This window comes from Hemitrygon akajei, chromosome 22, assembly GCF_048418815.1.
Source record: "Hemitrygon akajei chromosome 22, sHemAka1.3, whole genome shotgun sequence".
NCBI lineage: Eukaryota > Metazoa > Chordata > Chondrichthyes > Myliobatiformes > Dasyatidae > Hemitrygon > Hemitrygon akajei.
Window position 1 is genome coordinate 26010367 of NC_133145.1, and position 27262 is coordinate 26037628.

The following is a 27262-nucleotide window of genomic DNA, read 5'->3' on the forward strand; positions in this document are numbered from 1 at the left end:
TTTCTCATCAGTACATCGACGACGTGCTTCCACCTGAGTCCCCCTACCTGTATGGTCTCCATCCCAATGCAGAGATTGGGTTCCTCACATTGACATCGGAAAAGCTCTTCCGGACAGTGTTGGAAATGCAGCCCAGGGACAGCAGTGGTGGAGAGGGCGGAGGTGTCACACGAGAAGAAAAGGTAAATTACTTGTTTGAAAAGCAAATCTGCTGTTTCCAAAGGCATGTGGTGATTGTTGTTTCCATTGTTCAGATGCAAAAACACAATCTGGTATATTTTTCAGTCCTGGTTTTATTAATGTAAAGGATAATACTGGAGGTTATGTTGTGTTATTTACTGATAAACTGGTTTTTCAGTGCCTGAAGACAGAGATCAGGTCAATGTTATTAACTATTATTATACTGATGAACAGAACCTGAGGAGGGATATGTAAAGTAGGAGATTAGCTCAGTGATCATAAATTCTGCTCCAGCAGTTCACTTGGTGGCTCAGTCCCTCACCCACACCCAAGATCATTGCATTGTTTGTTCTTGTATGTATTCAGTCTTCAATGAGCTTCATTTAATGTTACCTTCGGGAAGACTGGCTGATGTCTTAGATATTGCATTATGTAGCACCAGAACTTTGATTTCTTCCTCTGTTAACTCCAGCTTATTGATTCAGATCACCTGGCGGGCCTCCACCTTCCATAGATTTCAGTCCCTGCTGGCAGATCCTACATCACATTGGTACCTTCTTGTCTACTTTGCTACCCAGTTTCCCAATACTTTTAAAATTCTCATCTTTGTGCTCCTATCCACCCATGGTATGAGTGTACCGCCCCCCCCCCCCATCTTTCTTATTTCACATTGCCCTACTTCCCCATTTCTTTGACTGATTTCTTGTGGATCATCCAATCAATTTTACACATGCCAGAACACCTTCAAAATGCAGTGAATTCTAATTAATTAGGCCATCATTTTATCTGGGCAGTTGCCATTGTCTGGAATGGTGAGTTGGACTGCCTTGTGAGAAAATGCTGGCCGTGCTAGGTGTGTAAGAAGGACTTGAAATAAAAAACAATGTTGGAGAAGTCTTGATAGAACAGATGTGCAGAAGATATCTCCTCTTGTGGGAGATTCTCAGACTGTTTGATAGATGTGACTACAGTAACACTGGCTCCTAGAATGCCAGGCAAATGTCCTCTTCCAAATCTGGCAAACCCTTTTAGAATCATTGCTACAATCAGTGTAATTGTCAAGTACAATGCAGAGCAGATATAGTATGTCGTTTCCTCTGCTGTGCCCCAGTGGTGCTGTAATTAAGGGAGAGCACTGAGAGCAAACAATGTAGTTCAATTATAGCAGTGTAATTGCAGTAAAGGATTGCCAATATAATTAGTGTGGCTGAGGAGAGGAGTGAGAGTGAGACCAATAATGAGTCTGTGACATAAAGCTTGAAAGTTCTCCCAAACTAGATAATGTTGATAATCATTTCAAAAACTGAATGGCTCATTGTGTAACAAATCAATAAGATAATGTAATTTGAGGTTCAGGTAGAACATGCATGATAGTTAAGGTCTGAAGCTAATTAAAGATTCAAGATTGTTTAATGTCATGTTCCAGTACACAAGTGTAAAGGAGAACAAAATAATTGTTACTCCAGATCTGATGCAGCACAAAAAAACACAATAAGATAATAAAACATACAAAATAAATACTTTAGCTTATTTACATGGATTGATTATATGTCCACATGTGACACTTGGCACAGGGTGTTTCTACATAAGGTGACTCTGACAGGAAATGTTAAAATAGTGCCGGTGGGTGTGTGGAGGGGTGGGTTAGTCAGTGGAGCTGTTGATCAGCCTTACTGCTTTTTGTGTTTGGTGGTCTTGGGGTGGATGCTATGTAGCTACATCCCTGATGGGAGTGGGAGAAATAGACCATGAGCTGGGAGGGTGTGATTCTTCATGATGTTACTGGCCCTTTTCTAGAATTATTCTGTATATATGCCCCTGGTAGGGGTAGGCTGGTGTTGATGATATGTTGGGCAGTTTTGACTATCCATTGTTGAGCTTTTTTGTCCGCTGCAGTGCAGTTTCCATACCAAGTAGTGTTGCAGCTTGTTAGGATGCTCTCTACTGCGCATCTAGAAGGATGTGAGTATAGATATGCATAGTACAACTCTCTTTAAAAAGTAAAGACTTTGCTGAGCTTTCCTGATTGTGTAGGATGTCTTCTGGAACCATGAGAGTTTGTGCACACCCTGGAGTTTGAAACTGCTCGCTGTGCCGCTGATGTAAAGAGGGGTGTGAGTGGTGTGTGCTCTCCCATTGTTGCAACTTTCTGTGTGGAAATTGGCTGTCAGTTTCAGCTAACAGCAGTGATTATCTTCTAAGCTACTCGTAGAAAGCTGCAACAATAGCCATGAGATTTGACCAGGCATCCAGCTTCAGCAGTGCTGAATTATTACAGTAAAACTTAATGTCGGAAATCCTTTCAATAAATTAACATGGCAATGTCCTCTGATGACAACAAGACAAAGTAGATGGTTACTGACTGCAGGAGAACTCACACCCATCAGTGATATAGCAGTGGAAACTGCGAGCAGTTTCAAACTCCAGGGAGTACACACTTTCACGACCTCTCATGGTCCCAGAAGGTATCCTACACAACCAGGAAAGCTCAGCAAAGACTTCAGTTTTTGAAGAGAGTTGTATTATGCACATCTATACAGTACTCACATCCTTCCAGATGCACAGTAGAGAGACTGGATTCCAACTTGGGTCCTAATGCTTGTGTGTGTGTGTGTGTGCGTGCGTGCGTGCGTGCGTGCGTGCGTGCGTGCGTGTGTGTGTGTGTGTGTGTGTGTGTTTCACCATGATCCATATCAATGATTCACATAGAAAATAGGGGAAAGGTTAGATGTAGCACAGAAGTGTAGTGGTAAGTGTAACACTAATACAATGCCAGAGACCATGGTTCAATTCCGCCGCTGTCTGTAAGGAGCCTGTATCTTCTCCCCATGACCCAGTGGGTGACCCAGTCTCCACATTCCAAAGATATACTGGTTAGTAGGTTAATTAGTCATATGGTTATGATAGGGCGGCATGAGTTCTTGAACCAGAAGGGCCTGTTACAGGGCTGTATCTCTAAATAAATGAATGTGACTTTGTCCTGTGACTCCACTGGATGAGGGCCTGGTTGCACAACACAATCAAAGCAACACAGTTTCTCCCACAATCAGTTTTGCCAATGAACCAGTGAACCAGGTGTGGTGAACTAGATATACCTGTCTGACTGCTCCTGTGGCTCCTCCCACAGACCCTGCTGACTGCCCCTGTGGCTCCTCCCACAGACCCCTGTATAAAGGCGACTGTGGCCTGCTGCTCTCCCTCATTTTCCCAGGATGTAGTGTTGTTCTTCAGTCAATAAAAGCCGATATCTCACTTCCTAAGTCTCAGCGTGAGTTATTGATGGCGCATCACCAGGCTTACAGTATTCTTGTTTTATTCAGTGAGATGCATCATGAACTAGGCCGTTTTGGCCCTTTGAGTTGCACCACCCAGCAATCTCCCCCCTCCCCCCCCCGATTTAATCCTAACCTAATCATGGGACAATTTACAATGCCCAATTAACCTACCCGCTGGTATGTCTTTGCACCATGGGAGGAAATGCATGCAGTTACAGTAAGAACGTGCAAATTCCTTAGAGGTAGTCAATGTCCAATTGGATCTTGCAATGTCTCCAAGACAATCATTTGTATCATTTGTTGGACCATGCACCTCCTCTGCACAACAATGGTGCACAATCAGTCCAGCTCCATTACTGATGAGGTAGACCTACAGTACTTTATGTTTGTTAATATCCAGCAGTGCCTGGTAATCATAAAAAAGGCATAAAAGGTGAACAATTACAGTTTTGGTTGGATCTGGAGAGGCCACTGCAACCGTATGCACCGCCATCTTACCATTCAGATAATAATCTGTCATCTTGCTTTAAAAACTGGAGCGATGACCTCATATTTATCCATGCTAAGCAGCATCAGACGTGCATTTGTCCACTCACCCAACTTGTCTTAATTCCTGACCCTCTTTGCATCCTCCTCACTGCACAAACTACCTCCTTCTTATTTTTGTCATCTAACAAGCTTGGAAATGTTAACTTAATTCTCTCATTTAAGTCATTAAATAGCGGAGGCCCAAACACTAGCCCTTACCATTGCTGCAAAAACCCACACTTAACAATTCTGAATCAGCTTCTTCCCCTCTGCCAATAAATTTCTGATTAGTCAATGAATCCTGACTTATTATTGCACTGTTTGCACTATTTATATACTTTTTTGTCATTTGTAGCAATTTTATGTCTTTGTAATGCTGCCACAAAGTAACAAAATCCAGGGCATCTCAGTCAGTGAAAAATCTGATTTCTTATTCTGTTTCTGAAGTCTCCAAAAGATTCCTCAAACATGATTTCTCTTTCATGTGAACATGCTATTTCCAGTCCCCTTAGTGATTTGCCAATGTTGCATTATTGTCTCTGTTAGAATTATATTGCTTACAGAACAGATAATGTTAAGCTCACTGATTACTGATATAATTTAGTAGTTTTTCTTCTTTTCACCCTTTTTTTAAAAAAATAGTTGGCTTACATTACCCACCTTCACTCTATAGGAACTGCTCCCAATACCTGTTAGAAGCTGAGAGTCAGGCCATACATCCAGAAAAACGCATGCATTCTGGTACTATCAAGAGTAAGTTTGAACAGAAGGCAAGGTCCTGGACAATCTAGCCCACTGACTCATACATCACAGCTGCTTTGAAAATACACAATTATCCTCTGTCAAGGGTTAGCATTAAAGGACGAGGAGATAGTGAATCACCGTTGAAGCAGTAAATCCCAGTAGCGTCAGCAAAGCCAAACTCCTGCCAATAATTCAGTCAACCAGAGCTCAATCTTGTGGAGTTTTTCACAGCTCTCACACCCAAACTCTGCCATTGCAGGTAAAGGCTACTTTGGATGAGATCATGGAAAAGTTGCCAGATGAGTTTAATGTCCCAGAACTGATGAGTAAGGCAGAGGAGCGGACACCTTACATCCTGGTGGCTTTTCAGGAGTGCGAGCGAATGAACATCCTTACTTCAGAGATGAAACGCTCACTGAAGGAGCTGAACTTGGGACAGAAGGTATGTTTTGAAACAGTCCAACATTTAATGACGAGAGGAAAGGGAGAAGAAAATGAAAATTAATGATTTCTCCAGTCATAGTAAAGGTTGGATTACTAAATGCCACATCCCTTCTTCCACACTTGAGCATGGAGACAGAGTCTTAGTTAGGCTTTCTTTTTTGAAGTTGTTATTTCTGAATGTTTAGCACTTAAGTCATCCAGTAATGTCTGAATACCTGAAATCTACTTCAGATGTATGGGTATTAAGCTGATCCACATTCTTGATATGCAGATGATGCCTCTATTATGGGGTGGGGGTGCTTGCATGGTTGCATTCCTGGGAAATAGTCATATAATGTTGAATCAAGTTTGCCGGTCTAGCACATGAGACAGAAATCACTCTCTATGAATAGCTATATTAATCATTTATTTACAAACAGTAAAAAGTCAACCAGTCATTCATGTTCCCCAAGTAACAGAAACTACGAAGCTGAATATTCAGCAATCATATGTTTATTCAACAAATATACTTAGGCTACGTCTACACTACACCGGATAAATCCGTAACCAAAGCTTTTTCTCTTCATTTTTACCCTTCATCCACACTAAAACGGCGTTGTCGTCCCCCGAAACCGAAGCTTTTCAAAAACGCTATCCAAGGTGTGTATTTTTGAAAACGCCCTTTGGCAGATCAGTGCGGACGGGGTAACTGGAGAAATCTGAAAATGCCGTCAGACGGCAGCGCGCCATTTCATTGTTTTCCTGAACACAACCTAACAATTTCAGAACAGACAGCAACGAGACTGAAGCCAGAAGAGTTAGAAATGTACTCACCAAATACTTTGACCCATAACTTACTAAATAAATAAGTATACTCACTTGGCCCTGTTTTCTGCCCTTGCTTGTATGAAGGTGGTTTACCTATTTATGCAAGTACTTCTCTAACAATAGATGTGTAACAGCCTAATGTAACATTATATGGAAATACAAGATAATACTGATGCAGACATGTTTTACAGATTTAACAAGGTGCTTTATTAATGCAGCAGAGTTAGTCAATTTTTCAATGTTTGTTGTCAGCCGGGTCAATCTGTTTGTGAACTCTCTGCCGGTTGCCTCCATACGCTCCAGTATTTCTTTTTATACTTTTAAGTCCTCCTGCGCGAGAGCCAACAGCTGCCTGTCGTTTAAGTTTTTCTAGTCTGTAACTGCACAAACACGCACTGTCTTTCACAGCGAGATTTGACACCAAACATGTCGCTTGTTTTCAGTAGATGTGTCCTGCGCATGCGCAGTAGGAGGAGATTCGCTAAAATCTTCATTTCAATGTGGACAGAGATATTTTTTTAAAAAGCATAGTGTGGATGCCTATCATTTTTACATGAAACTGGCGTTTTCAAAATTATCCGGTGTAGGGTGGATGTAGCCTTAGTTAAAACAGTATGCAGAGCATACCTTCTCAATGGTCATATGCATTGCTTGCCTTAAACAAAAGAAGAGAGAGGAACATCCCACACATGCTGTCTACATACCCAGGATTTTTGAAACCGGACACCAGGCAGCTAATGAATGGGAAAAGCAGCTGCAGTTTTTAAACTAACCAATCATGGTGGAAACAACTTTCTACAATCAAAAGAAGGCAGCCGCACCCGCCCCCCCCCCCCCCCCCGTCACAGGATAAGTATATCCTTATTTTCTGTAATATGAAGCTATATCATCTACACATGTGTCAAGGATGCAAGTTTAAAAGGAATTGTGCTTATTTCTATTTTTTTTCCTGCACATAATTCCCATGAGATTTTATATTTCAATTTTTGAGTAGTGACGAAGTTCTGTAAGGGTAAATTTCCATTTTCCCAAATGGTGAGAACCCAGGAATTGCCTATATTTTTCCTGAAAAAAAATTTGTCTGACACACAATTGATCAACAAATTTTACTAATATGTGGACACAATCCCCCAAATAAAATCAAGCCTGCACTTACCCACTTTTGAAGCAGTGACCCAAATTCCAGTGCTATCCTGAGTGGCAAAAAAAGTCTCCAAAGGCACAGTGAATAAACCCCAACCCTCAGAACTTCGCTGTCTCGACAGACACCATCTCCAACTTTGCCAGCTGTCAAAGCTGTAAAAAAATTATAAATGTTTCTGACATTGAAAGGCATATAAGCATTATTAAAAGTGGAGTTAATAAGTAAAAAGAAAAGCTAGATATAGCCTGCAAAGCATAAATAATTAAAAACAGTAAACAAAACCAAACTAAATTTTAAAAAGGAAACTTCATTTCTACTTTGTTTTCCTAACCTCAGTATTGCAATCTCTATTGACAGCAATGGAGTCACAGATTCTGCATCAGTTTTGAGATTTAAGAAGTGGTTGTCCCCAGCTTTAACGCTAAGGAGTCTTAGCAAGCTGAAATCTCCACTAATGGAGTCCACATGGAATCCAGCAGTAGTACATGCTCATAGATTATTTTCGGTACATTGCGGGCTTCAGCATTTGGTAACACATGCTGATAAGTCTCAGATTTGCTGCCGTTTAAATGATAAAGGCTGATGCCTCATTTAGGAGCTATCATTTACCAACAATATTGAGGCCTATTAATCATTTAACTGCTTTTGGACTCTAACCGGCACGTGAACATTGTTTTGTTCTGTCCAGCTAGAGTGTTTAAGTGTCCTGTTTATGAGGCAACTCCACACTTGACCCCATACTAAGAGAGACAGAATGAAATGTCAGTATTTGGAGAATGTATAGACTGAATTGTAGAACAGCAAAGCAGTTTTTAATTAGCAGCTGATCAAGTCTTCTGTGATAGACTATCACTCAAAGAGAAATGTATCTGCCTGTAGCTTGGATCCAGGGCATTCCACTGAATGACACAGCAGCATTAGATTCTGTAAAACAAATTCGACGATTTACTCTTGCAGAACCAGTCATCTATATTGTGGCTGATGATAACTAAAGATCCACTTTCCTCCACTATCCACATAATCCTTGATTCCCTTAATCAATCTTTTTAAAAGAACTCAGTAAATGAACTTATGTAAGGTTTGAGATCTCCAATAAAAAATCTTGCTTTGATTGAAAAAATAATCTTCTTTTCTCCAAACTAAATGGATGCACCTTGTTCTTAGAATGTGATCTATTGTATCAGATTCCTCAGCAAGAAAATATTCTCTGCATAGTCATTATGAAGCATTGTAAGAATATTCAGAGTTTCCATGAGGTTGGATCTCATTCTTATAAGTTCTGGAAACTATGGGCTTAATTGATTTAACCCCTCATATGGCAAGCCTGCCATACTAAAAACTGGTTTGGTGGCTCTTCTTTGCACTCTCTATGGAAAGTATACTCTTGTTTACTTCATAACAAGCTTGTATACAATGTCCAGATGTGGCCTCATAAAGGCCCCATGTAATGCAGTGATGCAGAAGTAACATAACAAGTATACTAATGGATTACTGAAGGATCATTTCAAGTCTCCAGATTATTTTAATTTGAACAAGTATTACTTCCTTTTAAATGACAGCATCCCAGCAGAAGTAAGTTCTCAAACCTCAGTTTCATTGGACCCATGTGTTTAATGATGAAACTGAAGCTCACAACACACATCAAATGATGTTAATAATTACATACCATGTGTGTTTTCTTTTCCTACAATGCAATGTGATATTGTACATCATACAAAGATTATTACATTTTCTTTCCGTTCAATACCACAAGGAGAGGACTTCACCTTGCTCTCCTCCAAGTACAGCATTTAATGTTAATTAGAAGGATTTTATAGTACACAGTTTGCTCAGGCAGTCAAAATAAATTTCTGAGTTGTTAATAAAATATAAAAAAAACAAACATCATTGAAATTCATGAGTCAAACTTCAAGACAAATAAAGTGCACATCAGTGAGATCCTAAGATGATATATTGAGCAAATACTATCAAATACTATCACCGCTGTTCTATATTTCTTCCTAACTTTGTTTATTTTTCCTAGGGTGAACTGACTATGACTAGTGACATGGAGAATTTGCAGAATGCTATCTTCTTTGACCAAGTACCAGATTCTTGGAATAAACGAGCCTACCCATCAATGGCTGGGCTAGCCAACTGGTTTGTTGACCTCCTTTGTCGTATTAAGGAACTGGAAACATGGACATCTGACTTTGTCCTCCCTTCTGCAGTATGGCTTGCCGGTTTTTTCAATCCACAGTCTTTCCTCACAGCCATAATGCAGTCTATGGCACGGAAGAATGAGTGGCCTTTAGACAAGATGTGTCTTCAGTGTGATGTTACCAAGAAAAACCGTGAGGATTGTAGCAGTCCCCCTCGTGAAGGTGCCTATGTCCATGGCCTGTTTATGGAGGGAGCCCGTTGGGACTCACAGGTACTCAGCGGAATTTATCTCTATGGTTCTAATTAAGTTTAAAAATTGTCATTATTTTTCTCAATTGTTTATTAACTATGCTGGTATTATTTGGTAGTTCAGACCATTTAACTAAAGCAACTGGGTTATCTTTTCACATTTGCACAGGTTAATTGAGTACACAGAAACTATAAAAGGAATAGATTTAAAAGTAACAACATTGCTTCTGGGCTTTTTAGTATACGAAAATTCAAGGGAACCAGGGATTATGGGTACTCCTTGAAGTGTTTGAATTGTTTCTTTGTGCTGTTTGGCACTATTGCAATGCATATCACATCATTCTTTCCAAAATGCTCAGTTCTATTCATACTGTTGTGATAAAGCTAGTTCTCAGTATTTATTATCGTGCATATCTTTTACCAATTTACCACTGGAGATAAACAAGCAAAATAGATTGAAAATCTTGCAGAAGTCAGCAAACAAATTTAGTTTACTATCTATCTATTGAGTTCCAACTCAACCCTCAACCTGACTCCACTGTTAAGTTATAGGTCACAAATTTAACTGGAGCAATAATATAATAACTAATGCTATAAGAATAGAATAGAGTCTGGGTATCCTGCAGTGACTAACTTCTGTATTGAAGATACCTTTTGTATCAGCAACAAAGCACAAATCTGGGGTTGTGATGGAGTTGTTACCACTTTCCTGATAGAGTGAAGCTCCAATAATACTGATAGCTTAATTCCATTTGCAGCAAGGCAGCCCAATTGATTTCTACTTTATGCACCATCTCCTTTAAAACTCAGCAAGATATCTTTGTCGGCACCTGCCAAACCTTCGGCCTTGGCCATCTAAAAGAATGTAATGTAAGGGCAATGTAAGTAAAAATGCATAGCCTTCAAGTCCACACAGAAATTAATCCCTAAGAGCAGTGTGGATATTACGCATGCATATGGACTGTGGTGGTTCAATAATATGGCTGATTTTACATTTCAAAAGGAAATCAGTGATGGGAAATAAATTCCTATTCTACTAGTGACACTTAGATTTGGAAGACAAAGGCTACTTATGTTGCATTCTAAGCTTAGTTTTCCTGGGCAGTTGTAGAATGAATATCTATTTCGATAATGATAATTTATTAACTGGCAAGTTTAATGCAACATTTGTACATGTGATACAAAGCTGACTTTTCAGACATGTTCATTGCAGTGTGAATAATGAGTTAATGAAGGCTTCTTTTTGATGGACAAAGTAGTTGACATGATTTCAGGTTTTCATCCATGAGATGTATTATGTAGATCATAATCTGCTCTGGACACTTTTTGAATAGAGAGAGTTCAATCAATGAATATGTCAGTTTGATTTTTGCCTTGAATGATGGGATATGGTTAATTAGTAATTTAATCTAACAAAGGATCATCATGGTAATCATAATATGATAGAATTTTATCTTAAGTTTGAGAGTGACACAGAAATCAAAGTAGAGTTCATAGTAAATTTGTAATCAAAGTGAATATGAGGGGTGACTGATAAGTTCATGGCCTAAGGTAGAAGGAGTCAATTTTAGAAAACCTAGCACATTTATTTTTCCTGCATTTAGACACTTAGTCCAGCGGTCATAGAAGTCGGCATCATGGACCTCCAGAAATGGTCCACAGCATGGGGTGATTGATAGGTTTGTGGCCTAAGGTAGAAGGAGACGAGTTATTAACTTCAAACTTTCTGCATTTTCACTCAGAGTTGAACTGCACGTGCATGTAACGAGAGCTGTATAACTCATCTCCTTCTACCTTAGGCCACGAACTTATCAATCACCCCTGCTGTGGACCACCTGGAGGTCCAAGATGCTCTCTTGGAAATTAAATGCTCAAAATTAGATTTGCTGATATTGTCAAAGTAATGCAGAACACTTAGAACCAAAACCATTGTTAATGGTTTTGAAAAGAAGGGGAGTCCATTTCAGCATATGTGGCTGAATTGAAGAGATTGTCTGAGCAATGTTAATTCAGTAATGCGCTCAACAAGGTACAGAGATCATTTAATTTCTGGAATCCTAAAAGAAAGCTTTCAAAAATAACACCTAACTGAAGCGAAACTTACATTCAAGAGAGCAGTTGAAATCTCCATTTCAATGGAAACTGCAGACAGAGATGCAATTGAGTGACAGTCAGGAATTAAAATAAGCATGAACAAAATTGCAATGTCTAAACAGACACCAGCCTAGCTGGACCAAGGAAGGAAACGTCAATTGTTTTGCTGAAGGGTCTTGGCCCGAAACGTTAATTGTACTCTTTTCCATTAATGCTGCCTGACCTGCTGAGTTCCTCCAGCATTTTATGTGTGCGTTTTGGTTGGCTGGACCAATTCTGTACTGCTGTGGCAGGGGCACACCTTCACCAGACCAATGCAGGTTTAAAGGTGAACTTCAAAAAAATGCAGCAAAGTAGTAGGCATATAAAGAGCATGTTAGACAGACAAAAATAAATGGACAAAAATGAACAGAGAAGCAAATAGCCAAAAAGTCAAGTTACAGTTTCAAAAGGAGCATGCTATTGATGAAAAATCTCATAATAATGAGAGTGACAAAGGACTAGCTAGCCTTCAAATTCACAATGTGAAAACTAGCAATATAAAGGCAATATGGCTTACACCAGAAGTGAATGTGAGATTAGTTAAAATGGAATTAGACACTAGTTCAGCTGTTTCAGTCATTCTGCAAAATGAGTTGGAATGGCATTTCAAACATACTAAGCTGAAGCCTGCAGATATCTAACTAAGAACTTATACTGGAGAGAAGAGACCTGTGGGACATTCGTGACAGTGAAATGCACAACCAACAAGGCACATTGAGCTTGTATGTTGTAAAAACAGGAGGGCCAGCATTGTGGAGATGAAAGTGACTGAGGCAACTACAACTTAAGAAGAATGCCATCCACTATTTGCATGTCTCATTCCCTGCAATGAAGCCAACTGAAAGTGAATTTAAAAAGGTACTGGATGATGCCACAACTGTCTCCATGAACCATTGCCCAACAGGGGACAAACAGGAGTTGGTGCCAACCTCTGACCTCTGGTTGGAAAGCATATTGAACCAAGGAAGGACCATGTTGCTCAGAGGAAGTGTAAAAGTGATGAAGACATTGGTCTGACTGCAACAGTTTTTGTAGATAACATATCTGAGAAAGCCTCTGATATGTTAATCAGTCAGTTACTTGTGAACTGTGGCTTGGTTTTAAGCTGGAAGGACCTTCAGGAAAGTTGTAAGCATGCAGTTTGTCAATATAATGATCCAGAATCTACTCTGCATACATTAAGGTTATTTTATGAACTTCAAGTGGGAGATAAAAATCTGCTTCTAAACACCAAATCTCAGTTAGATGAATGGAAGGCCAAAGTGACAGAAGTCAATGGAGATACAAAAACAGAGGATGCATCAGATGATGTTGTGAATGAGTAAACCAGGCGGAGAGATCAGATTGTAAAAAGAGCAATAGAAGGATTAATAAGAGAATACTCCAGTGAATTAAATGCATCTTCTCAAGATCATGATGTACAACCTAGAAGAAAGAAAAGGAAGGAGAAGAAAGCTATCCAGCGCTGTCAGAACCACTTCCTGTAATCTTAGAGACAACTCCTACAACAACCACAGGAGAGGCCACAGAACCTGAGGTTGTTTCAAAGCCACAATTGCATCTGCCAAGCAGAGTGATCTCCCTTGTCAGGAAAATCAGTATCCCACAAGAGTAGGAAAGAGTAGTATTATATAATACACTTGCCTCTGGCGGCTGAAAAGCAGCCGACCCCGCAGCTTGAGGCTCGAGTCCATTGAGTGCCGCTAAAAAATCTGCAGTTGGCCTCAACAGAGCTTGTCTTCAGCTGAGTGAAACCCTAAGAGGGCAGCTCTGACTCCTTCCTGGACTCTATGTTATGCCACCCCGGTGAAGCACACAGCTTCGTCCCCTCACTCTGGATGGCCGCAAATAGGCGACATCGATTTCAGACCCAATCCTCACCCTCTCCGTCCACCCCTGCTCACATCCAATAAATCAGCGGAACAAACTTGGGGTGTACAATGTCAAAAGGGGTCTAGCAATAATAAGAAAAGCGACCATGACAGCCATTTGCTAGTAGACTGTAAGCCTCCATCGACTCAGGAAGCAGCACGTTGTGCAGCTCCTTCATTATCTCCACCAGTGAGCAACTCGCTAATGGAACTCGTGGATCTGCAGACCCTTGAGTTCTTAACGTATGGCAGGATCCTGTGATCATTAGCCGTACATTTCAGTAGAACGGTAGCACCTTTTGCTGACCCCATTGAAGCCGCTGCAACCAGTCGCAGAATTAGTTTAATGTTTTGAAGTTACAAAACAGCATCCCCTGTCACTATTCCATTCTTGTTCACTTTGTACTAGCAACTCTCAATAAAACAATTATTGACCAACAAAATTCATTCCTTGTTCTTGACTCCTAAAAGAGCCTTGGATTTAAACATCAAAATCCACCACCGGCATAGTCAGCAGTTTAAAATTTGTTATAATTGAAGAGAAAGGGGGGAATGTTTAAGGCAAAGCAAAAGAGAGAAGAACCTCCTCTGTCATCAGAGAGGAAAATTCTGGCTTTAAATATTGGATGGAAATCAATATTCGCTGTTAAAAAGAGAAACAGCTGTGGAAATATTGGTTGCAATCTATTTGGTCCTAACCTATTCAGTTACAATCTATTATGGTCACACAGCCATCTATTTCGGTACTTGGTGAAAGTAGAGGTTGCACGATCTATTTGGTTGTAATCTGTTTGGTTGTAATCCATTTGCTTATTGGAGTAACCCATATGGTTGCAATCTGTTTGGTTCCTGGAGCAATCTATTTGCTATTTGGTTGCAATCTATTAATATTTCAAGATCTCCGTCAAAGTAATAAAAAATACATACAAATTAAGATTGAATCAAAACAGTGGCCAAAGTGATGAAATACTAAGTCCAAGTTTTTTTTTAAATGTTAAGGGTGAGCCCGCATTTACCACTTCATCTGGCAGCTCATTCCACACTCCCACCATTCTCTGTGTGAAGAAGCTCCCCCCTAATGTTCCCTTTAGACTTTTCCCCCTTCACCCATGTCCTCTGGTTTTTTTTCTCCCCTAGCCTCAGTGAAGCCTGCTTGCATTCACTCTATCTATAGCACAGCCAAGAAGGGACAAAAGGCCTGTTTTGTGCTGTAATGTTCTATGGTTCTAAGAACTCTTACCAGAAAAAAATACATCTCTTCCAGATAAAATCAATGAAATGTCCAGACAAAAAAATACCCAGTATTGTTAAGTTTACTCAGAATAAGAAGGAATGCATTAAACTCCGGGAAATTGTTGCTACTGATTTCAAGAAAATCCCGTGTGTTTGTTTTGATCAAATGTGTGAGTGATTGTAAGAGTTAATGAGGCGAGTAAAGTCTTTTAGTTGTTGAAAGAAACTTCAAACTTGGAATAAACTACAAAAACAGCATGAAAAAGACAGTAAAAAAATCTAAAGATCAAATTTTTACATGAACTGAACAAGCAGAAGAACAATGTGGTAATTCAATCAATGTGCAATGTATGGAGTTTCAAAACAAACTGAAGTGAAATGGAAAGTGCAGCCACGACTTCAAGAGAGCAGTCCCACTAGTGACACTTCAAGTGATGCTGCTAGTATTGTAACTGCTGGTGCTCTGCCTTGGGATGCAACTGCTTCTGAAGCTCTGCCCAAGGAATTATAGCACACGTTGAACATTCTCTGTTTATAACACCACCGTCCAAATGAAAATTACAGCCTATGTCAGACAGTCCTCCAAGACAGTGACATCTGATCTCCGAGGAATTACAGGATAGACATGACATGGACTCTACAAAGGTGCCCAAAGACTCAAGTGGGGATGACAGTGATGGGACAATAAGATTGACAGCTATGTCACAGCTTGCTTCAATGCAGTTTAAAGTTCAAAGTAAATGTTATTATCAGAGTACGTGTATGTCACCATGTAAACCTCAAGATTCTTTTACCTGTGGGCATACTCAACTAATCTCCATGATCCTTTCCCTTCTCCAGCTCTGTACCACTTTTGCCAATCACCTTTCCAGCTCTTAGCTTCATCCCACCCCCTCCGGTCTTCTCCTATCATTTCGCATTTCCCCCTTCCCCCCACTACTTTCAAATCTCTTAGTATCTGTCTCTTCAGTTAGTCCTGACGAAAGGTCTCAGCCCGAAACGTTGACAGTGCTTCTCCTTATAGATGCTGCCTGGCCCGCTGTGTTCCACCAGCATTTTGTGTGTGTTGTTTATACTTAAAATGCCGGATTTTAGATGTTGCAGAAAGGACAGGGGAGGAGGCAAAAGAGGTGGGGCTGTGGTGCTGTTGATCAGTGATAGTGTCACGGCTGCAGAAAAAGTGGACGTCATGGAGGGATTGTCTACAGAGTCTCTGTGGGTGGAGATTAGGAACAGCAAGTCAAGTCAAGTCACTTTTATTGTCAATAACTCTACTGGGTGTTTTTTATAGGCCACCCAATAGTAACAGGGATATGGAGGAGCAGATAGGGAAACAGATCCTGGAAAGGTGTAGTAATAACAGAGTTGTTGTGATGGGGGATTTTAATTTCACATGTATCGATTGGCATCTCCCTAGAGCGAGGGGTTTAGATGGGGTGGAGTTTGTTAGGTGTGTTCAGGAACGTTTCTTGACACAACATGTAGATAAGCCAACAAGAGGAGAGACTGTACTTGATTTGGTATTGGGAAATGAACCTGGTCAGGTGTCAGATCCCTCAGTGGGAGAGCATTTTGGAGACAGTGATCAATAGTATTGGAGAGAGATAGGAACAGACAAGTTAGAAAAGAGTTTAATTGGAGTAAGGAGAATTATGAGGCTATCAGACAGGAACTTGGAAGCTTAAATTAGGAACACATGTTCTCAGGGAAAGGTACGGAAGAAATGTGGTGAAAGTTCATGCGATATTTGTATGGAGTTCTGCATAGGTGCGTTCCAATGAGACAGGGAAATTATGGTAGGGTACAGGAACCGTGGTGTACAAAAGGTGTAGTAAATCTAGTCAAGAAGAAAAGAAAAGCTTACGAAAGGTCCAGAGAGCTCGGTAATGTTAGAGATCTAGAAGATTATAAGGCTAACAGGAAGGAACTTTAGAAGGAAATTAGGAGAGCCAGATGGGGCCATGAGAAGGCCTTGGCGGGCAGAATTAAGGAAAACCACAAGGCAATCTACAAGTATGTGAAGAGCAAGAGGATAAGATGTGAAAGAATAGGACCTATCAAGTGTGACTGTGGGAAAGTGTGTATGGAACTGGAGGAAATAGCAGAGGTACTTAATGAATACTTTACTTCAGTATTCACTATGGAAAAGGATCTTGGTGATTGTAGTGATGACTTGCAGTGGACTGAAAAGCTTGAGCATGTAGATATTAAGAAGGAGGATGTGCTGGAGCTTTTGGAAAGCATCAAGTTGGATAAGTCGCCAAGACTGGATGAGATGTACCCCAGGCTACTGTGGGAGGCGAGGGAGGAGATTGCTGAGGTTGATGATGATGATGTTCCTTAATTCAAGAAAGGGAGTAGAGATAGCCCAGGAAATTATAGACCATATAACAGTTACAGCACGAAAACAGGCCTTCTCGGCCCTTCTAGTCTGTGCCGAACGCTTACTCTCACATAATCCCACTGACCCGCACTCAGCCCATAACCCTCCATTCCTTTCCTGTCCATATACCTATCCAATTTTGCTTTAAATGACAATACCGAACCTGCTTCTACCACTTCTACTGGAAGCTCATTCAACACAGCTACCACTCACTGAGTAAAGAAATTCCCCTTCATGTTACCCTTAAACTTTTGCCCCTTAAGTCTCAACTCATGTCCTCTTGTTTGAATCTCCCCTACTCTCAATGGAAAAAGCCTATCTATGTCAACTCTATCTATCCCCCTCATAATTTTAAATACCTCTACCAGTGGGTCTTACCTCAGTAATTGGTAAGTTGATTGAGAAGATCCTGAGAGGCAGAATTTATGAACATTTGGAGAGGTATAATATGATTAGGAATAGTCAGCATGACTTTGTCAACGGCAGGTCATACCTGAAGAGCCTGATTGAATTTTTTGAGGATGTGACTAAACACATTGATGAAGGGAGAGCAGTAGATGTAGTGTATATGGATTTAAGCAAGGCATTTGATAAAGTATCCCATGCAAGGCTTATTGAGAAAATAAGGAGGCATGGGATCCAAGGGGACATTACTTTGTGGATCTAGAACTGGCTTGCCCACAGAAGGCAAAGAGTGGTTGTAGATGGGTCATATTCTGCATGGAGGTCGGTCACGAGTGGAGTGCCTCAGGGATCTGTTCTGGGATCCTTACTCTTCGTGATTTTTATAAATGACTTGGAGGAGGAAGTGGAGGGATGGGTTAGTAAGTTTGCTGATGACACAAAGGTTGGAGGTGTTGTAGATAGTGTGAAGGGCTGTCAGAGGTTACAGCAGGACATTGATAGGATGCAGAACTGGGCTGAGAAGTGGCAGATGGGGTTCAACCCATATAAGTGTGCAGTGGTTCATTTGGTAGGTCAAATATGATGGCAGGATATAGTGTTAATGGTAAGACTCTTGGCAGTGTGGAGGATCAGAGGGATCTTGGGGTCTGAGTCCATAGGAAGCTCAAAGCAGCTGCGCAGGTTGACTCTGTGGTTAAGAAGGCATACGGTGTATTGGCCTTCATCAATTGTGGAATTGAATTTAGGAGCCGAGAGGTAGTGTTGTAGCTATTTAGGACCCTGGTCAGAACCCACTTGGAGTACTGTGCTCATTTCTGGTCGCCTCACTACAAGAAGGATGTGGAAACCATAGAAAGAGTGCAGAGGAGATTTACAAGGATGTTGCCTGGATTGGGGAGCATGTCTTATGAAGACAGGTTGAGTGAACTCGGCTTTCTCTCCTTGGAGCGACGGAGGATGAGAGGTGACCTTATAGAGGTGTATAAGATGATGAGAGTCATTGATCGTGTGGATAGTCAGAGGCTTTTCCCCAGGGCTGAAATGGCTGCCACAAGAGAGCACAGGTTTAAGGTGCTTGGCGGTAGGTACGGAGGAGATGTCAGGGCAAGTTTTTTACTCAGAGAGTGGTGAGTGCGTGGAATGGGCTGCCAGCATCAGTGGTGGAGGTGGATACGATAGGGTCTTTTAAGAGACTTTTGAATAGGTACATGGAGTTTAGAATAATAGAGGGCTATGGGTAACCCTAGTAATTTCTAATATAGGGACATGTTCGGCACAGCTTTGTGGAGCAACGGGCCTGTATTGTGCTGTAGGTTTTCTATGATTCTATGGAATAGCAGCTATAGCACGAGCAATGAAAGATCAAGTAGAACATAGAAGACAAAAAAAATGTTTTGACCAGCGACCAGTTTGCATTTGGGATTGATCAGTAATAGCATATTAAAGGAAGGCAGGGGCAAGCACAGTGGCCATTGGCGCCACAACTATCATCAGAGAAGACATAGTCAGAGTGGTGATCTTGAAGCGTTAGCTCTTTGAGGCTTCATAAAAGAGAGGATTTACTCCGAGAAAGCAGAGGAAAGGAAACCTCTTTTTTTCCTCTTCTCTTCTTTATATCTGCTCAACTAGGGCATTAGTAATGCCAGGCAGGATAGTGATATGGTCTTCTTGTGAGATGTGGGAAAGCATGGATACCTCCAATGTTCCTAAAGACTACAACTTCGAGAAGAGCATCCAGCTGCAGCTTCTAGCAAACTGTGTTAAGGAGTTGGAGCTGGAAATGGATAAACTCAGGATCATTTGGGAGGCTGAGGAGGTGATCGATAGGACCAATGGAGAAGTAGTTACACCCAAGGTGCAGGACACAGGAAAATGGATGTTAGTCAGGAAGGGGAAAGAAGTCAATGAGCCAGTGTAGAGTATCCCTGTGGCCATCCCCGCAAATAGGGTATCACTTTGGATACTGGGGGGGGGGAGTGATGACCTAACAGAGGAAAGTCACAGTGGTCGGGTCTCTGGCGTTGAGTCTGCCTCTGTGACTCAGAAGAGAAGTGGGGAGAAGAGTCATGCTGTGATGATTAGGGGATCTGTTAGTTAGAGAAATGGACAGGAGGTTCTATGAGAGTGAATGAGGCTCCCGGATGGTATGTTGCCTCCTGGGTGCCAAGGTCCAGGGTATCTCAGATCGAATCCTCAGCATTCTTAAATGGGAGGGTGAACAGTCAGAAATCGTGGTCCATGTAGGTACCAATGACATGGGTAGGACGAGTGACAAGGTTCTCCATCGGGAGTTAGGTGCTAGGTAAAGGGCAGGACCTCCAGGGTTGTGATCTCATAATTGCTACCCATGCCATATGCTAGTGAGGCCAGAACTAGGAAGATTATACCATTTTATATAGAAACAGAAAACCTACAGCACAATACAGGCTGATGGAGGATGGGAGGTGACCTGATAGAGGTGTACAAGATGATGAGAGGCATTGATTGTGTGGATAGTTAGAGGCTTTTTCCCAGGGCTGAAATGGCGAGCACGAAAGAACTCAGTTTTAAGGTGCTTGGAAGTAGGTACAGAGGAGATATCAGGGTAAGTTTTTTTTAATGCAGAGACTGGTGAGTGTGTGGAATGGGCTGCCAGCAACGGTGGTGGAGGCAGATATGATGGGGTCTTTTAAGAGACTTTTGGATAGGTACATGGAGCTTAGAATGTGGCTATGTATTTGGTGTAGGAGTGAGGGCACAAGAATTTTGGATCATTGGGCTCTCTTCCAGGGAGAATGGACAGTTTGCTCCTGAACTTGAGGGGGACTAATATCCAAGCAGGAAGGGATTTTAATGCTGCATGGTGGGTTTTAAGCTAGAGTTGCAGGGGGAGAAGAACCAGAGTGCCAAAAAGTTAGTGGAGAGGTTGTGGAAGCAGAAGTCTGTAAGAAATCAGACAAAGTTAGGAATCAAAAGGTTGAGCATGCTGCTACTGGTGACCTGAGCTGCCTGTATTTCAATGCAAGAAATATTGTAGTAGGTGGATAATAGTGCTGAAGATGAGGTAGCTGGTTTACGTGTAGTAAGGAAAGGCTGGTGTTAGAGCAGAATTGCAATCAACAGGATGAATTTCAATCCAGGATGAGATGGACAAAATCGAAAGAGGTTGAATACAGGACTGAAGATGTTGTATTTGAATGCACACGGTATATGGAATAAGGTAGATGAACTTGTACAGTTGCAGATCGGCAGGGATGATGTTGCAGGTATTACTGAATCATGGCTGAAAGATCATAGGTAGGAGCTTAATATCCAAGGATACACATTGTTTCAAAAGATGGGCAAGGAAACAGAAAGGACAGCATAGCTTTGTGAGTAAATTATTAGAAAGAGCTGACATAGAGTCAGAAGGTGTTGAATCATTGTGGATAGAGCTAAGAAACTGCAAGGATATAAAGATCCTGATGGGGGTTGTATACAGACCCCCAAACAGTAGTAAGGATGTGAACTACAAATTACAATGGGAGATTAAAAAATGCATGCTAAGATGGCAATGTTACAATAGTCATGGTGGACTTTAATATGCGGGTTGGTGCTGGATTATAGGAGGGGAAATTTCTAGAGTGCCTACAAGATGGCCTTTTAGAGTAGCTCATGTTTGAGCCCTCTGGAGGATCAGCTATTCTGGATTGGGTGATGTGCAATGAACCAAAATTGATTAGAAACCTTATCTGAAAGAACCCTTAGGGGAGCATGATCATAATATGGTTGAATTCACCTTGCAATTTGAGAACGAGAAGCTAAAGTCAGATATATCAGTATTACAGAGGCATGAGAGTAGTGTTGGCCAGAATTGATTGGAAAAGAACACTGGCAGGGATGATAGCAGAGCAGCAATGGCTGGAATTTCTGGAAGCAATTCAAAAGGCACATATATAAATATCCCAAAGAGAAAGAATGCTTCAAAAGGAAAGGTGACACAACCATGGCAAACAAGAGAAGTCAAAATCAATATAGAAGCCAAAGAGAGGACATAATAACAGAACAAAAATTAGTGGGGAGTTAGAGGACTGGGAAGCTATTAAAAACCAACAAAAGACAACTAAAAAATCATTAATGAGGTAAAAATGGAATATAAAGTAAACTAGCCAATAATATTAAAGAAGGTACCAAAAGTTGTTTCAGATACATAAAGTGTAAAAGAGTGGATATCAGACCACTGGAAAAAGATACTGAAGATGTAGTAATGCGGTACAACAAAATGGCAGATGAATTGAACAAGTACTTAGAACCATAGAACATTACAGCACAAAACAGACCTTTTGGCCCTTCTTGGCTGTGCCGAACCATTTTTCTGCCTAGTTCCACTGACCTGCACCTGGCCCATATCCCTCCATACACCTCTCATCCATGTACCTGTCCAAGTTTTTCTTAAATGTTAAGAGTTAGCCCGCATTTACAACTTCAACTGGCAGCTCATTCCACACTCCCACCACTCTCTGTGTGAAGAAGCTCCCCCTAATGTTCCCTTTAGACTTTTCCCCCTTCACCCATGTTCTCTGGTTTTTTTCTCCGCTAGCCTCAGTGAAGCCTGCTTGCATTCACTCTATCTATACCTATCATAATTTTATATACCTCTATCAAGTCTCCCCTCATTCTTCTACACTTCAGGGAATAAAGTCCTAACCTATTCAACCTTTCTCTGTAACTCAGTTTCTCAAGTCCCGACAATATCCTTGTAAACCTTCTCTGCACTCTTTCAACCATATTAATATCCTTCCTGTAATTCGGTGACCAAAACTGCACACAATACTCCTAATTCGGCCTCACCAATGCCTTATACTACCTCACCATGACATTCCAACTCTTATACTCAACACTTCGATTTATAAAGGCCAATGTACCAAAAGCTCTCTTTATTACCTTATCTACCTGTGACGCCACTTTTAGGAATTTTGTATCTGTATTCCTAGATCCCTCTGTTCTACTACACTCCTCAGTGCCCTACCATTTACCTTGTATGTTCTACCTTGGTTTTTCCTTCCAAAGTGAAAGACAACCTCACACTTGTCTGTATTAAACTCCATCTGCTATTTTTCAGCCCATTTTTCCAGCTGGTTCAGATCCCTCTGCAAGCTTTGAAAACCTTCCTCGCTGTCCACTACACCTCCAATCTTTGTATCATCAGCAAATTTGCTGATCCAATTTACCATATTATCATCCAGATCATTGATATAGATGACAAATAACAATGGACCCAGCACTGATCCCTGTGGCACACCACTAGTCACAGGCCTCCACTCAGAGAAGCAATCCTCCACTACCATTCTCTGACTTCTCCCATTGAGCCAATGTCTAATTCAATTTACTACCTCTCCATGTAAACCTAGCGACTGGATCTTCCTAACTAACCTCCCATGCGGGACCTTGTCAAAGCCCTTACTGAAGTCCGTGTAGACAACATCCACTGCCTTCCCTTCATTCACTTTCCTAGTAACCTCCTCAAAAAAACTCTTAATAGATTTTTTAAACATGACCTACCACGCATAAAGCCATGTTGACTCTCCCTAATAAGTCCCTGTCTATCTAATTACTTGTAGGTCCTATCTCTTAGTACTCCTATTTTGGATCAGTCTTCACTGTGGAAGACACTAGCAGTATGGTGGAGGTTCCAGATGTCAGGGGTCATGAAGTGTGTGAAGTTTACATTACTAGACAGAAGATTCTTGGGAAACTGCAAGGTCTGAAATTAATTAAGTCACGTAGTATAGATGGTGTTTACCCCAGAGTTCTGAAAGTGGTGGCTGAAGAGATCGTAAAGGCATTAGTAATGTTCTTTCAAGAATCATAGATTCTGGAATGGTTCCAAAAGATTGCAAACATTGCAAATGTCACCCCACTTTTCAAGAAGGGAGAGAGGCAGAGGAAATGAAACTATAGGCCAGTTAGTCTGGCAGCAGTGCTTGGGAAGATGTTGGAGACGATTATTAAGGATGAGGTCTCAGGGTACTTGGAGGCATATGATAAAATAGGTCATAGTCAGCATGGTTTCCTCAAGGGAAAATCTTGTCTAAGAAATCTGTTGGAATTCTTTGAAGAAATAACAAGCAGGATAGACAAAGGATGTTGTGTACTTGGATTTTTCGGAAGGCTTTTGACAAGGTGCCACGCATGAGGCTGCTGAACAAGTTACAAGCCCGTGGTATTACGGGACATGGATAAAGCAGTGGCTGATTGGGAGGAGGCAAAGAATGGGATAAAGTGAGCCTTTTCTGGCTGGCTGCCAGTGTCTATTGGTGTTTTACTTGTTGGGACTGATTCTTTTTATGGTCTAGGTCAATGATTTGGATGATGGAATTGAAAGCTTTATTGCAAAGTTTTCAGACAATATGAAGATAGGTGGAGGGTAGGTAGTTTTGAAGAAGTTGACAGTCTACTGAAGGACTTAGAAAATTAGGAGAATGGGTAAATAAATGGCAGATGGAATACAGTGTCAGAATGTATATGGACATGCACTTTTTTAGAAGAAATGAAAGGGTTGACTATTTTCTAAATGGAGAGAAAATAGAAAAAACTGAGGCACAAAGGGATTTGGAAGTCCTTGTACAGGATTTCCTAAAGGTTAATTTGCAAATTGAGTCTGTGGTGTTATGAACCCTGTAACTGGGTCACTTACCAGCAAAGATAGAGAGGTCCGTTGAAGTCTGATGATACGATTTTTAAAAGTATTTATTAGTAAAAATACACAAAACTAATATCAATGCAAACATACAGATAATATACGTTGTCAATACTAAATCTAAAAGTGCGGCTATAATAATAATCAATAAGAAATAAGCTCTATTGTTGTCTAGGGGATAATGTATTGTCCGATGGAAATATAAAAGTCACTCAGTTCATACAGGCTGCAGCCTTTGGGGGACCGCTGGGTTTGCAATGGTTGGAGAGAGAGAGATTTGGAGAAAAACTTGACGATTCCTTTTTTGATTTTGATCCATCGGGAGTCCCGTTGGTGTGGCCGTTCACTCGTGGCCTCTCCTTTAGCTAAGCCGTTCTTCCATGGCGAGCCCGCCAATCCCAGGCAAGGGAAGGATGCACACGAGCCCCCCACCAGCTGTCACTATTAAACGCTGTCACGGGATTTCTAGCGTTTCTCCTGGTGCATCTAAAGGGGTTGCTCCCCAGACCCTCTTTTATCCTTACTCACAGGGTCTCAGATGTCAATCAGGTTGGGATGATGCAATCCCTCAACCAGCCCACTCTGGTCGTCCCCTGAGGGCTTCAATGAATAGTACAGTACTCAATACACAATTCCGTCTCCAAGAGACAATAGCCATTATCAATGGTTTTGTTTCGCTGAGGACAGGACACATTCCAAACCTTGTGGATTCTCTCTCATTTCCTGGGTCCCAGACCCGAATTAATAGCGATCTTGTGATTCTCAAAAAGGAGGGGGCGACTTTGTACCCTTCGGCTCCTCAGAGTTGTAGCACATTCATAACAGTGGTGAGGAAGGCAAATGCAATATTAGCATTCATTACCAGAGGATGGGTCCAGAACAAATCCTGTGAGAGAGTAACATCCAGGAATTTAAAGTTATTGACTCTCTCCAATTCTGATCCTCCAATGAGGACTGGCTCATGGACCTCTGGTTTCCCTCTCCTGAAGACTACAATCAGTTCCTTAATCTTGCTGACATTGAGTGTGAGATTGTTGTTATGACACCACTCAGTCAAATTTTCAATCTCCCTTCTGGATGCTAATACATCACTGCCTTTGATATAGCCCACAACAGTGGCATCATAAGCAAACTTGAATATAGTGTTGGATCTGTATGTAGCCATACAATCATAGGCCTAAAAGTGAGTAGAGCAGGGATCTAAGCACATAGTCCTTTGGATCAAGAGAATGAAGACATGCAGAAGATGAAATTATGTAATTTTGACTATTTTATACATAATGTTTATACACACTGGGTTTTTCTTTCTTTGAATTTTCATATGTAATATTATGTGTGTGATTTAGAATCAAAAGTGGTGCATTGTTGGATCTGAGTGTTTAATTTTAATTGTCATTTTCTTTGCAGATCAATAATTATCTGCTTGTATTTTAAGTAACCTTTATAGATTTAACAGTTTAATATGCCTCTAGTGGCTATACAAAGTATAATTCTGAAGCTTCCTTGTCTTCCATGAAGTAGCTAGTATTTTCTCTGGTTAACATCTTCACTGCAGTATTGAAGAAGTATTTTGTAATTAGATTATTATTATCTATAGATTAGAATTGATTTTTGTTATCTTTATGGTTTAAAAGTAGCTGTTTTGTGCTGAAATCCTCTTTCTCTAAGTCAAGTAGTAAGGTCCCCTGTCACAGTTCTGTTACTGTTCTCTTTGTTCTAGCAGCTTTTAAGAAAAAGATTGTGAAGCAAGTTTTGCCTTGTTCCTGACTTCTCTAAGAACCTTGGATTTAAACATCAACTGTCTTGCCAAATCTTCACAGACTTCTAAAGGAGTAGAAGCACTGCTTGGCTTCTTTGTGGTTGCACTTGCATGTTGATCCTCTGAAGTTAACGGAAGAATTTAATGTTGCTGACCATTTCCATCTCTGATCACCTGATAAGGACTGACTCACGGACCTCCGGTTTCCTCCACCTGAAGTCAATCACCTCCTTAGTCTTGCCTACATTGAGCGATAGGTTCTTGATGCAGTGCCTCTCATCCAGATTTTCAATCTCCCTCCTATATGCTAATTTGTCACCACCTTTGATGCAGCCAGTGATAGTGGTTTTGTCAGGAAACCTAAATATGGCATAGGAGCTGTGCTTAGCCTCACAGTCATACGTGTAAAGCAAGTAGAGCAGGGGCTAAGCACAGAGCCTTGTGATGCACCTGTGCTGATAGAAATTGTGGAGGAGATGTTGTTGCCAATCTGATCTGACTGGAGTTTGCAAGGGAGGAAATCAAGGATCCAATTGCACAAGGAGGTATTGAGGCCAAGGTCTTGAAGCTCATTAATTTGTTTTGAGGAGCTTATTGAATTTAGAATTGTAGTTGGTGAAGAGCATTCTGATGTATATATCTTTGCTGTACAGATGTTCCAGGGTTGAGTGAGAGCCAGTGAAATGGCATCTGCTCTGGACCTGTTGTTCCAGTAGGCAAACTGGAGCAGATCCAAGTTTTGCTTCTCAGGCAGGAGTTGATATGTTTCATCACCAATCTCTCAAAGCACTTCATCTCAGTGGATGTAAGTGCTACGGACAACAGTCTTTGAAGCAGGTTACCTCATTCTTCTTGGGTATCAGCATAATTGAAGCCTGCTTGAAGCAGGTGGGTACCTCAAACTGATGAAGTGAGAGGTTAAAGATATTTGTTAACACTTCAGTCAGTTGATCGGCACAGGTCTTTAGTACTTGGGCAGGTATCCCATCTGGGTCAGATGGTTTCTATGGCTTCACCCTACTGGAGGATACTCTCACTCTCATATCAACTTTCAAAACTCAAATCATAGGATCATGGGGGTCTGTAGGAATTTGTGGAGGTTCCTCCACGTTTTGATGCTCAGAGCAAGCATAGAAGGCATTGAGCTCATCTTGGACCAAAGCCTTATTATCACTTGTGTCATTTTGTTTCACTTTGTAAGAGGTAATGTCATTCAAGCCCTGCCACAGCTGTCGAGCATTCTTCAATGATTCAAGTTTGGTCTGGAATTGCTACTTTGCACGTGAGATTGTACCGGGACCTTT

The 27262-nt window shown here is 41.1% G+C and overlaps 1 protein-coding gene across 1 annotated transcript in view; it reads left to right on the forward strand.

Moving 5' to 3' along the window:
- dnah9 (dynein, axonemal, heavy chain 9) overlaps positions 1-27262 on the forward strand; it is a 550870-nt gene that overhangs the window by 493169 nt on the left and 30439 nt on the right. Inside the window, exons 66-68 of the mRNA XM_073025877.1 lie at positions 12-182; positions 4987-5169; positions 9146-9535. Of these exons, the coding sequence (XP_072881978.1) occupies positions 12-182; positions 4987-5169; positions 9146-9535 (744 nt within the window). The remainder of the gene's footprint in view (positions 1-11; positions 183-4986; positions 5170-9145; positions 9536-27262) is intronic.